The 13,968-nt window shown below is 34.4% G+C and overlaps 1 protein-coding gene across 14 annotated transcripts; it reads left to right on the forward strand.

Moving 5' to 3' along the window:
- Positions 1 to 1,286: 1,286 nt before the first annotated feature.
- LOC105049859 (uncharacterized) lies at positions 1,287 to 11,314 on the forward strand. 14 transcript variants are annotated; one of them, XR_012133904.1, is made up of 7 exons: positions 1,287 to 1,393; positions 5,037 to 5,151; positions 6,007 to 6,192; positions 6,360 to 6,399; positions 8,673 to 8,763; positions 9,625 to 9,690; positions 10,607 to 10,639. XR_012133904.1 is itself a non-coding variant. In XM_073242579.1 (6 exons), exons 2-5 carry the CDS (start codon positions 5,149 to 5,151, stop codon positions 9,684 to 9,686), a joined length of 291 nt encoding a protein of 96 aa, XP_073098680.1. In that variant the 5' UTR covers positions 1,287 to 1,393; positions 5,037 to 5,148; the 3' UTR covers positions 9,687 to 9,690; positions 10,660 to 11,245. The 14 variants fall into 14 exon arrangements, 12 of the variants coding, with proteins under 12 accessions (XP_073098680.1, XP_073098679.1, XP_073098678.1 ...); XR_012133903.1 differs by lacking the exon at positions 10,607 to 10,639 and adding an exon at positions 9,800 to 9,897; XM_073242579.1 differs by lacking the exons at positions 8,673 to 8,763; positions 10,607 to 10,639 and adding an exon at positions 10,660 to 11,245.
- Positions 11,315 to 13,968: the final 2,654 nt, after the last annotated feature.

Below are 13,968 nucleotides of genomic sequence, written 5' to 3' on the forward strand. Positions count from 1 at the left end.
TTTGCTAAGAATGTAGCAGTTCGGTGACAATGCCACAGCTTTTTTTTTTTCTTTTGTTTATCCAAATTTTTTTTTTACATATATACCCTCTTAAACATTCAAATTTATGTGAATATCCTTTCAAAATTGATATTTGTATGTATACCCTTATAAAATATTTGTTTTGCATGTATATCCTTCTGTTTTTATTTTTTTGCATATGTGCCTACATCATTTAATATCGTTAAAAATTAATAATTTAAAATTTAAATAACTAAAATATCCTTATGGGTAGACGTGTAAAAAAAATTATAAGGGTATATATACAAATAGTAATTTCATGAGATATTCATGTAAATTTGAATATTTAGAAGGATATACACATAAAAAAATTTTAATTTAATTTTTATCTATTTCATTTAGATAGATTCAGGTCCTCTTACTCTATAATGTAGTAACATATTACATAATATAACAACACAATGACGATATTATATAGTATTTTATATATTAAAATATTATATTTTATTTTATTTTTATGCAAGATGGAACGATTATATCCATCTTATAATAACATGATATACCTTATACACTTTACAAAGATATTTTTGATAAAAATTTTTAAAATAAAATAAATAAGATTATAAATTCTTGTTGCTACATAATATCTAAATCCACGACTATATCCATTTTATGCAAATGTATAAGTTATTCATCTAATATCAAATTTAGATATTTTTCATAGAAATATATTATTATACATTAGAAGAAATATAGATAGTTATGATATATTTATCTTTTAAATAAAATAATTTTGATCTATCATTAGATAAAAAGATCATTTTATCTATATAAATTAAAAATTAAGTAAATTTATTATTTTAGTGGTATATGTTAATTTTTTTTGTTAGAATAAAGGAAGAAATAACAAACCAAGAGAGGTGTATTTATGTTAAGGATTTTTTTTTTTGTGTACTCTTCCGGATATTCAATTTTATGTGAATATCTTCATAAAATTATTATTTATATATATATTCCTATAATTTTTTTTTACATATCTGTCTATAAGGATATTTTAATTATTTTAATTTTTAATTATTAATTTTTAATGATGTTAGATGATATGGGTACATATGTAAAAAAATATTTTATGAGGATGTTCGTGTATAGATATCAGTTTTGAAAAAATATTTATGTAAATTTGGGTATTTGTAGTGATGTATGTATATAAAATAAATAAATAATTAATTAATTAATTAAAAAATAATTAAAAAAACTGGGGCCTTTTTGGTACCGAGAGGGTCGGACGCGTGCCCTGTCGCTATCATCTCACTCTCGCTCCCATCTCTCTCTCTCTCTCTGGTCTCTCACCTGTTCCAAGCCTCCGCACCCACAAACAAACCCGCCCTCTCGTGTAGGTTTCCTTTTTTTTCTTTCCTTTTAATTTTTTCTAATGAATGTTGGGAAATTATGTTGTTTTGGTGGAACGAAAGGCTTCCATCTACTTGTATTTGTTGTGGATTACAATTTTTTTGTTAATTCAGACATTAGAATTTCGCGGTAATTAGATCTATTCCATTGTGCCAATTGTTTTAATTCACTGATGTGTGCTTCTTTCATTGCACCTGTTATGGTCGCTATCAATTTGTGGTTACTATCAATCCTTGTTCCAAATTTTGGCTGATTTTTTAACGCGTAGAGATGGAGTGGTGGTTGTTCTTTCTAAGTGGTTGACAGAATGGTGTTTGCTGAGTTAATTGGTTTTATTTGTCCAAACTTTTCTAATGGTCTTTGTTCCTGTGTGAATGAAGATTGATGTCATTAATTCTCCTAGAAAATTGACTTCCTTTGGAGAATGTATTCTATCAAATCAATAGACCTTGGTAATAAGCATTGTACTGAATGTTTAATAATACTAATAGTCGTGGTGGTGGTGGCGTTTATGAATATTTTGGAATATAGAAAGTTTCTGTTGAACAACAAATGCCGTCTTTCTGTCAAGGAAAACTGTTTGCTTTAAATGCCTTTCATAGGCAAACACACGTCTTGAAAAGCTTATCACAGACAAGGTCTCTAAAAGATGAGGTATCAGTTGTCTTGGTGAGATGGGAACCAAGATGATGTTGGTTAATCTCAGCTGAGATGGAAGGTGGGGAAAATTTGAGAAGGATCAAGATTTTCAGTGATATCGTCTGATATATTAACACTGAGGAAAAAAAATAATAACTTGATCTAACATCTTTGAGTTATTTGTGCATGATCCTAATTGTAGTAGTCTACATATGATAGCTCTTTGTTCAAGATCATGGATGTCGAATTGAGAGCTCTTGCCATGAGAAGAGGTGCAAAACTTGAAGCTGTTATTGCAAACATCACGAGTGTGCAATTTGAAATCATGTGGTGATTAGGATCCGACCCTTCATCCTTGGCTGCACCCAATATCAAGTTGGAACATAAGAGTTAGATTACAGGTGAAATGCAGGCAAGTCATATTTGTTGTGTGTTTCCACACGCATAATGGATGAGATGAACTTAAATACGGTCTGGAGGCATCCATTCATGAAGCATCAGTTCCGAATTTCCTCTTTATGGGTTGTTAAGAATCGGGTGCTCTGTGATATCATTCTAATGATGATCACACACCTTTTGTTAGGGAGGTCATGGTCATTTGGTTGCAGTCTGGAATATGTTGGTTAAGCTAATGTGTATTTCATATGATATTAAGGCAGAGAATTTACATTTTTTTTGAACAAGTTAACCAATCATGCATATGAACTAGAAACTTTTGGTTCGACTTACAAATTCTGGTGTGTCACTAGCAAAAGGATTCTTAGACCTTATCCAAGAAAGTTAAAGAGCTACTTACAAATATGATAGTTTCGGCTGAGCTACATGCAGCAGAAGTGATTGAAACAGTCATAATTAGGGAGAACTTTCGGGTTCATGTGTTTCAGTAAATATCAAAAGAAGTCCATAATTAATACAGAAGGCCTTAATTTGCTGTTACAATTTATATTATAAATAATTAAAGATCCATTGTAATCTCAGTAGATTATAGAAGAAACCTAGTTAATGAGATCGACTGTATTATCTAAATGATTACAAAAGGTACACTGACCTTCTCTTTCAATTTTCTTCATCTTTCTTTTCTTATTAATTTGTAAGAGATTGAGGGATACCACACATTACGTCTTTGCTTCGTAGGAGTCCTTTCTGACAAGTGGTGTTTGCCACTTTGTGTTACAAAGAGGATAGGGTAGATACCATGTGAACAGATTGGCAGTTGTAATAAAGTTTCCTAATCTTTGTGGTTTGGGTGTTACTTTTCTCTCTTGTCTCCTTTTCTCTCTACTTTTCCTCTCCTTCTTGTCAATGCTCATGCTAGTCCTGAGATAAGCCCTTGTTAACACTTATAAAGGTAACTCCTTTTTCTTCTTCTTGTTCTAAAAAGTGGTTTGCTGCTCTGTGTTACAAAGAAAATAGGGCCGCTACCTTGTAAACAGATTGGCTGTTGCAATGAAGTTCTTTTTTTATATGTGTGGTTTGAGTGATACTTCTGTCTCCTCCTTGCCAACACTCATAAAAGCAAACTTCTTCTTCAAGCCTTTCCTCCTCCTCCCTGTCAACACTTATAAAAGTCAACTTCTTCTTCAAGCCTTTTCTCAGACTACCAGCTGTTTTTCATGATCCTGTCACCAAACCAGGTGGCAAACCTGTCATCAAACAAGGTAATAGTCCTGAAATAAGTCCTTGTCAACACTCATAAAAGTGGACCTATAAATACTAGTTCCACCCCTTACCGATTGTAGTTCCTAATGAAAAGCCAAGACCCTTCCATGGTTGTTCTTAAACAAAAGTAGTGTATCTCTATGCAGATTTCTGGATAGAAGCCATATAAATCTAGTAATGCAATATGTGAGCCTTAATGTCACCTGTTAAGTGATTCTAATCAATAAGAGGACACATCAAACTGTTACAGTAGTTGCTTATGTAAGCTAAGCTGGGATTTCGGTATATTGCTGATGCTTCAGGTCGGTTTCAAGCCAAACTGTCTATTTCTTTGTTATATACTTCTTCATGGTGAGATGAATGGATGTGATGTTTTTAAAAAAGGTCAACTTCAGGGCAAGGATTTTCATTTTACCTAGCAGTGGAAGGTGGTGGTTGTGTTTCTGCCAAGTATATCTTGAATGGCCTGTGTTACTTGTCAAGTGTTTGCCAAAGGTGCATTGTGGCAAGAATTTATATTTGACAGCAAGATGACCCAAAATTTCCATGGATTTGTTAAAAAATCAAACCATTTAAACCACGATCACGAGCAAATGTATATATATGTACTCCTTAAGCACTAGCAGAGGATACAAAAGGAACTGAATTTATGTTTGGAATAGTCCAAAAAATAATCCTCTGGTTTTTGATTTCTTTCTCCCTTTTTCACTTATTTGTATTTGTGTTTCTATTTAGTAGTTTGGGTATAAGAAATTATTTGCTTAGTTTTGCCAAATAATTTGACAATATGTATAAATAGAGATCATTTTTTTCTCTCATTTTTTAAGGAAATAACATTGGGCAAAGAATTGACGTTCTTTTGACTTCCCATGTCTGTGAAACAATTAAGGGCTTGTTTGGATATTCTACTGGATCCTTAGGATTGCAAATGGGAGTTCTAGGATTACAGAATATCAGGCCTGGCCAGCCTATGTTAACTAGACCTTTCCCAACCCATTCCTGCAGGAAGGAAAAAAAAAGATCTGCTAAGGTCTTTCTTCTTCCTATGGGTTTCAGGCTGGCCCACTCCAAGCTGTTCTTGGGTATTTTATTAATATAGACCTAGCCCAGTCAATGACCGGTAATCCTGCTAGTTGTATTGGCCCAATTCACAAATCCTACAGGATTTCAGCCCAATCCTGTGGGAAAATCCAAACAGACCCTAAATGATTTAAAAATAATTAATTGTACATGTTCCTATGGTTGATCTTTATGTCATCGTGCATCTTTGAAAATAGTATATTATATTATGGATGTCTCTTATCTGTTCTTTGAAATTTATGATGCAGATTTTATCATTACAGCTTGTCCAACAGTAGCCTGACCAGGGCAATCAGCATATCTGTTTGAGTTGTGTGTCTGAAGTTAAAAGTTCATCTTCTGTTAAGCCATCTTTTGAAAATGGTATTACTAAACTATACATGCTCATACTTCACTTTTGCATGTTGGCATAAATTCTCATGAATCGTGATGAATGATTGATGCAGGATATCCTCAATAATGTTCCATATCTACATATTCCATGTATGCATTTTGCAAACAACAGATTTTCATTCTATACTTCTTTCTATGTTAAGCAACATGTCACTTTCTATTGGGTGTTTCAAAACTCAAATATTTAGTGCCTTTTTTTTTTCTAAAACCAATATGGCTTATCTCTCTTCTTTTTATTTCTCTTCCTTTTCTTGGTCTCCCAAGACATAATTTGGGAGAAAGGAGGAATCCACTTAATCTCATGCCTAGCAGTATGGAAAACTAGTAGGCAAATAAGCACTAATTCTTTCATCACGTAGTAAGTTTAATCTCTTAAGCTTAAGGAAGAACAGGCTGGCTGTTAGCAAAGCCACACATTAGGTGCTATAACTGGCATGTGGAGCTAATTGTCCAAGTATAAAGGATTTTTATGTGAAGATAGCACAAGGGATGTGATATAGGATGAAGATTTGGTAATTAAGGGATTGAGTTACACTGCCGCAGGAGGGGTTAAAATAAATTTTTAATCTGTTTTTGTTGAAAAAGAAAAAACATTTTGTTTAATAGTTAAATTTTTGATATTTTATTTTCGCTGTTCGGCTCCCTTCCATAAGCAGAACTAGTTTTCTGACTTTCAACAGGTCTGTGCTACTTTGATAGCAAAAAAATAAAGTTTGGACTACTAACTTTAGGACTGTCAATGTAGTTTACTGGTAACATTGGTCTTCTCTATCCAGTATCTTCCTTTTGGCAGTTTGTTTTAATGCTACCGTTTGTATGATGCAGGCTATGTATGTTCGTGTAAAGCGCAACAAGACAACCTACTTTGTGCAGTGTGATCCAACAGAGACAACTCTAGACATTAAGCAGAAATTGCAAAATTTGATCGATCAACCAAGCAATAATCAGCGTTTAACCTTGGTAGCAACTAATGATGTATTAGATGATTCAAAGACATTAGCTGAACAGAAGGTAATCATATTCAAACCAGACTTTCTGACTATACTCCAAATTTGTTTGCTTTACAGGCTCTGTTTTATTTTTTTTGATTGATGCTTTTTCTAACTTGATCATTGTTTTGTAGATAAAAGTTTGGACCAGTAAAGTTTATTAATTTCTTTTTATTGGTCTGTTTGTAGGTTGAGAATGATGCTATTGTGGCATTGACTCTCAGAAAAGGTTTCATTGTTCTTCTGATCTGTTTATATTTATTAATAGCTTGACTCCATTGATGACCAATGTTTACATGCATGATATTGCATGACTGACCTCTATGACCTGGTTGATCTGCTTATTGTGTGAACTCTGTATTTGCTATATGTAGTTGTTTGTTAATTTATGTGTACAAGATGTTATTTATCTATAGCTTATTAGCTATCTTGCAGCTATTTTTTAGCTGTTTCACCTTAATATAAACAGCATTTCCAAGGCCTTTATGTTCCCATATTTAGTTTCTTCTAAGTCTGTGCTCACCAAAATTTTCTACAACTCCTTTTACTTAATTTCAATCCTATTATTTTGAGATCATCTCTGTTAATTACTGTGTTCTCTATCATTTGACTTTCTTCTGCTGGGGTAAGCTCTGTCAGTTGAGCATCTCCCAAAGAAAATATTTGGCATCTTTGTTTGCTGCATTGCATTTAACGTCGCACCCATCTTGTGCTCAAGCACCCTCTGTATTGCCAAACTTGTTAACAGTGATAACATCCCTGCTTCCATTAGACCATTTGAGCTTTGTGTCGAGGCAATGGTACAAAAGTGCAATTCCCCTCCTTTTTGGTGCAACAAAATGGTCGAAAGCTGAATCTTATGGAAATAAGTCTTCTGTTCATCTTGACTGTTTAGGCTTTTCATTTGCAGTAAATTTGCTTCACTAAGGGTATGGCTGTTGTTTAGTCACAAAGAAACAAGTTTGCACTAGCAATTTTGTTCAGTTGATCCGTGGTCTGAGATTGCTGATGCAACAAAATTAGGTGATTTAGTTATCATGGACAAATTAATTGTCTTGACTTTGTGGTTTTCATTTATTCTCTATGCTGTTTTCCAGATTGCTTCAGATTGTTGGAGAGGTCAGCTTAGTTTAGATTTATCACAGTTCTGAAGGATAGGTCTATAGTAGTAGCCTCCAGTAAAAAGGAAAAGGAAGAAAAAAGAAAAAAAGGAAAGAATGAATGAAAGAAAAAGAAAAGGAAAGAAAACAGAGAAGGTAATATTGCTGAAGAAACTAGTACTTTAAGAAGGTTTTTCAACTTCGGTTGTGAGTTTACGGTAGCTTTTACTTATACATGGGCTCTTTTCTTAAAAATTAGTTATGCATGGTTTATCTGAGATGGATTTTGGATTATATTGAGAAAATCAAAGTAGGATGAACCGATGAAGCTCTATAACTACAACAGCAAAGCAAGAATTTGAGACGGGCGTCATGATTTTCTGGATGGTTTCGGATTGCTGGACAGGCCAGACTAGTGTGTGTTTTTCAGAGTTCTAAGTGGGGAACTTGAATGCTGGTGCAAGATGAATATAGCTTGTTAGGAGATAGAGACGCAATGTTGCTGCAGGCTGCAGAAATAATACGTTTTTTAGGAGGCTCTAGTAGAAACTATTTGAGCTAGCTTTGCAACTAGCTTGTATGGTTATCTCATGCATTTGCCAACATGTAAAAGTGTTTTCTTGTTGATCATCAACATATTAACTTCATGCAAACACGTAAATATAATTGCATTACTGAAGAGTTTGTTTAAGATAATTTATGTTAAAGCCTAATGTCTTGCTAGATGTTTGTTTTCCCTTTTTCATTACCCCCTGCAAACTATTCTTTGACTCAATAAGTCATCGCAAATCATGAAGTCTTTATTGGGTCCACACATGTAGCATATAGGATCTAAGGACAGCACTTAAGCAAAAATGCTGAACATGATGAGCTTTTTTTTATAGCAGATACAATTTAGATATCCAGATTATGAGGCATAAGAAAATGTCATTGATTTTTTATTTGCTTTTATTGGATTATTTTAATTGATAATGAATTTGTTTTTTGAAAAAAGGGTTTATCAAATGTTTCCTCTTTAAGAGTTCCTGAATACCAAAGATACCCAAGAAATGGATCTAGTGCTACATGGGCTGGAATACAGTGTCGAATACTATTCAGAGAAATGACTTGTATGCAATCTTAAGTTATATGGAACTGCTGGCTATAATTCTCTTTGTATATGTGTAGCTACCATTCCTCATGTGATCAGGAAATATAATTTACTGACAAAATAATTCCCCGATGGGATCTGAAACCATTGGCCCAACCTTAGAGATGACCAGTGCTCCAACTTCTTCTCCTATAGATGTCATTTCCCTTTTTGGGAGCCCATGTAAGTCCCATGAAAGATGCTAATAGAATAAAAGATCCTAAGGTGACACGAGTTACAAATATCAATAATTTAATCAAAGCTACATTGTAGGGCATGGTGGCGTCTCAACAAGTCTAGTGTCTCATATTAGTGATGACTCATTACTGGATTCAGAAGATTAACAGCCTGCTTTTGTACACAGGTTACATCTTGATTCTTTTTATGCTATGTGTTTTGCTATCCATTGCTTTCACTTTAGTTTTGTGCCTAAGAAGAGGAGAATAATTCTCTTCCAAGTATCTTTTTTGCTTTACATATTGGCAATAAGGACAAAAAATAATTCTAAAATTTCTTATTTGATTCTGTTGGGGCTTAATATATGCTAGTTTGCACATGCTACTAAAATTGAAAGGAAAGCTGACATTAGGTGACAAATGACTACCATGTACTCCCTTCGATATTGTTTTAATGTTCTGGGAGAATAACTGAAGATGATACAAGGGTGGCAGACTCCATCTGAAAAAATTAGTGGAAGCACAAATCATATGAGTTACCCTTGCATTCCGGAGTTCATTTTTTTTTAAAAATCTTAGTTCTGTTTTCATTTGTCTCAAATAAGGTCAAATCTTGATAATGATGCATATGATTCTTTTATCAGATAATCTGAAAGTTGGTGTCATTTGTTACATTATTTTTATGCATTGTTGGTTTGAAATGGAGGGAAAATGGAATAGCATGGCAAGTAGAACACTTTGATATAAATCATGCTTTATGCTCACTATAGTCAGAAAAAAGAAGAATGTCAGGCATAAGAAAACTTGGTTCAGTACTAGTTGGATAAAACTATTTATTGAACTGTTTAATAAATGAAGCTTTAGCATATTTGAGATCCAGTCTTTTAAAACTAGAGTGGTTTTATGATTTTTTGATGGCTAAACATATGGCAAAGGCCTTTCTCACCTCATTTCTTATGTCATTTAAATCTGCAAGTTCTTATTTTGTACTAAACTGTTGCAATGATTTTTATCAACTAGTTATCAAGTGATCTATTTTCTTTTCTCAGACGACAATGAGTTTGAGGAAGTGTACATTGCACAACCTGAAACCTTGAAGTCATTCTCTTGATGCAGTGAGTGACAGACTACTATTTGCTTAAAACTTCTCATATCTGTGATCTCTTAATGTGTGTTGTATATTCAATGCACCCAAGATGGTGATTCCATTTCACCTGTATGTAGTTTTGATTTTGCTCTTCTGTGGAGCTGTTATGATGTACTTCCAATCGTGATAGTGTTTGCTACAAAGTGAAGCTTGACAAATTTTACCTCAGAATCCATGTTCTTCAATGTTTTTCTGCAGAAATATATCAATTTGTTATTAGGTAATCATATTGCCACTTCTCTTTTGTGTCATCCACCCATTTGACTAAGCAGTATGGATTATGTAAGAATAACCAATGTTCCCATTATTCAATCAGTCATGGAGATTTTGGTAGGATGCATGATGGGACAATGATGGAAGGGGCTGTGATGGTTCTGCTACAAGTGCCAAATTCATACCTTGTACCTTTTGATTTGTTTTAGTATGTGAACAAGCCATGAATATTGTTGATGATCTAATACTTCGTGATCTTCACAAATATCTTGAAATGTTTAATTGTCATGAACTAATGACAACGATCATTTGTCAAAGTGATTCACTCAAGGAGCTCGCATCCTTTGCTGTTAGTGGTACTGGTGATGGTTGTTCCTGGTATTCTAGAACTGTGGCAATTGGAAATTCTCAGATTAAGATGCTTTGGCTATACAATATCCATAAATAGCATGGGCTAAAGCCCCAAAACCTGCATAGATGGGGAGAAAAAAAAAAATCCTCAAGCCTTAGTTTCAAGTTTAAATACCTTGGCCAGGAATCAGATACTTAAAATACTCCATTTCTTATGGGCTACAAACTTGTCAATTGCTGACAGAGTACCTTATTTTTACTTGCCTGCTCAGTTTTTCTTTTCTGATTTAAGTTGCAAACCAATTGTTTTTCTCTTACAGAATTCTGTTGAAAACTTGAAATTCCATGCTGCCAACGTGTATTTGGATGCAAGGTTATCGATAAATGCTAAAGCTTGGGTTTGGTGGAGTTTGGTGCCTCAGCACAATAAAGCCTGGAGGTAAATTACATTTATCTATCAGAGATATTATAGCTGAATGGTCATCTGGGATGCAAATCCTGTACAAGTATACATTTAAATGGGCAGGAAGCCAAAGTGGACCTTTCCTCAACTTGCAATATATCAGTAGCCAATCAGCTGGAGAATTTGCTTCTCCGTATGTATGCTAATCCTGCTTCTACTTGGGCGAGATACTCTTTAGTTTGCCCAGAACATGGTCAACATTTTGCTGCGGGGCTTCAACATTGTTTGATGACTTCACGAACTTGAGAATCAGATTCATATGTGCATTAACAAAATCAATTCCTTGTAGAGAAGCCAATGCTTCAGATTCTAAAGGATCATGAGCTATATCCTGATAAACAAATATATATACGAGCCGATACAGAAGAAGCATGAACACTAGGAGGAAGAGAGCCCAACAATGCTGGCCGCTGGTCGACTTGCCGAGCAATCACTAGTTCAACACCGTTGCAAGGAATTCTTCATGCTCAATGCCACGAGATCTTTCTGAAGGGAACTTCGTGATTTTGTATGATATGATTTGGAGCATGATTAATAGATTGTTGAACAATAACACATGCTGATAGATGCACTGTTTTTATGATGCTAGTGTTCTGATTTTTCCAAATACCACGGGAAGATATGGAGCTACTATCAATTAATTCTTATATCCGAGACATGCATGTAGACATGCATGTAGAAATTAGAGTACGTAGATTTTTAACTTTTAAAGATCTGATCGTAGCAAAATAAAATTTGATCTAGATTAAATTATTTAATCTATCTAACATACATGAAGTAGATTTAATTTACATGCAATAGGATCGATCACATGATATTAAGATATTGAAATTTAAATCAGATTTAAACAAAAATAAAAACTCAAGATCAGATCTCAATATCTTTGCGCGGGTCGGTGAACTTTACTGTTGATAATTATGATAATTTGATGAGGTCTTCGTCGAGCTGCACATGCATTCAATCTCTATAGATATCTATACGAAGTCTTCAATCCGATCGAAGGTCTGCATTTTCATCGGAGTACTAACTTCCTTGTAGAAGACATCTCCTGACGGTTGATTTTGATTTCTCCTTCGGATCTTGAAAATACTCTTAGATTATGAAGAAGACTTGAGAAAGAAGAAGAAAATGTAGAATAGGAGAAAGTCCTTTCTCTTTATTTTTTTTCTCTCTCAAAAACCCAACGTCACCCTAGAAAGTCCTAGGGATTTTTCACGCCACAAGAAGAAACCCTTTCTTCTCTTTCACGCACACAAGGAACCCACGCCCCTCTTATATTTTTCTCACACCCCATAAGATGGTTTTCATGGTGAATAGTGGTTTCTCACGATGAAATTATTCCCTTTTTTGTCCCATAAAAAAGAGGCTTTTATGGTTAGGCATTAAGAAGATTAGATGAGATCAAATCTCATCTTGATAAGGTATTAAATTCAAATCAAATATGATCTTTGCTTATCAACTAATCCTTATCCATAAGGGGTGTTGAAAATAAAGTGGGCGACATTTGCTTTTGTGTGAAGAAATCTCACGCAAAAAACAAAGATGCATGAAGATGTGGGTGGTGACTTGGGATGTGGCGCAAGGAAAAAGAGTCCCATACAATTGGGTCTCTTGATTGTTCAATTTTGTTCCAACCCAAATCTGAATTGGTTAGAGCCAAAGAGAGAAGAGAAACTAACCTAATTAGGAACCCAATCTCCTTAATAAAATCCTAATCCAATTAGGAATTAATTGAGCCCAAGTCCTGATTAAATCAAGAATTGGTCTCCTTTGCATTTGGGTTATCTCATAACTCAATTAAGCTTGATATAATCAAATCCAAATCAATCTAAATTGAATCTAATTCAATTAGATTTTATTTGAACCCCACTGCTCAATTAAATTGAGCCAATTAGCAATCCAATTACTTATTAATCCTCCTATAATTTAGTAACCTTTAGCGAATTACTTTATTGCAACTCTTGTATTGGATCGGTCATCAATCGTATTGACAATTAGATCCCTCTAGCGATTCATAATCACTACTCAACCATCTGATCAGATAAAGATCTCTTTTGTGTATGACCTCATAGGTTCTATTCTTTCTGGTAGTGAGATATATTGTGATTCCTATCACAATATCATCAAAACTCCTTTCGATGGGTTGAAGTATTTCTAACTCTGCCCATCAAAGATCATCGATCATCAAGATGATGCTCGATGAGTTTCATGATCTACTAGTGATATCTAGCAGTATACAGTGACAATCCAGCAGAATAAAATATTGAACCTCTATGTGCAGTTATCGTACAATTTGATTCTTCTATCGTGAGTCCCGACAAGATGCAAATCAAGGTTAACTCGTCAAATCCGATCGTCTATCATATATCAGATTCAATCGACTCGAGTTTATGTAAAATCTTATGGAAACTCATTTCTGTCATTCACCTATCATAGCCATAGATTTTAGGACTCAGTCTCATGAACTGCATAAGATCTCTTCTTATCTACCAGGATCGATAGATCCCATTTAGGTGTATATCCTATTCCTACAATGGACCTCCTATAACCAACATACACCGCAAGATTTCAAATGACTTGATAACCAAGTGATTATGTAGTCAAACTACAGCAACCCCACTGTGAACAACCGAGGCACCGCAGGTCAAAAAATTATCTACACCACTGCAACTTTGAGTAAGTTATCGATGAATAGATAGCCATCCTAGTGACTTCTCGTGTTAGTCATACTCAGTATCTTTGATCTCTATCATGCACCTGCACTCTTGCTCCAGTGTCCCCACACTATCAACTTAAGATTTGCTACCCATAAAGGAAAACGATCCGTGCACCGATCTATGCGGATTAGTTACCATTCCCATGACGATATATCAATCGGAAGTATTTAGAAATTAACCACTAATGATACGTGCCTCAAATTCTCAACTCTTGAAAATACGTGTCATCATCCGTTAATTCATCGAACGGTTCATAGACACAATTCAAATATAACATGAATGAAAAACAATCCAAATTTTATTTATTTTAAAAATTCAATTATAAAATTATATCACTAGAATGTAGATTTATGTTAGCCAATTTGGCTTCTAGGGCATACATCTATAAACTCCCACTTGACCTAAAGCTAATTGGCCTTGAGCCTAAGCCCCATCTTCTCAAGGTGAGCTTCAGTCTTCTGTTGGCTCAACGGCTTGGTTAGCAGGTCAGCCACATTCTCTA

Source organism: Elaeis guineensis, chromosome 8, assembly GCF_000442705.2.
Source record: "Elaeis guineensis isolate ETL-2024a chromosome 8, EG11, whole genome shotgun sequence".
NCBI lineage: Eukaryota > Viridiplantae > Streptophyta > Magnoliopsida > Arecales > Arecaceae > Elaeis > Elaeis guineensis.

Bases quoted from the DNA above. Each gene is read 5' to 3' on its own strand.
- LOC105049859 (XM_073242575.1), top strand. The intron at 6,193-10,606 runs GTAATCATATTC...TTTCTCTTACAG, and splicing joins AGACATTAGCTGAACAGAAG to AATTCTGTTGAAAACTTGAA. The intron at 10,726-10,812 runs GTAAATTACATT...TTAAATGGGCAG, and splicing joins CAGCACAATAAAGCCTGGAG to GAAGCCAAAGTGGACCTTTC.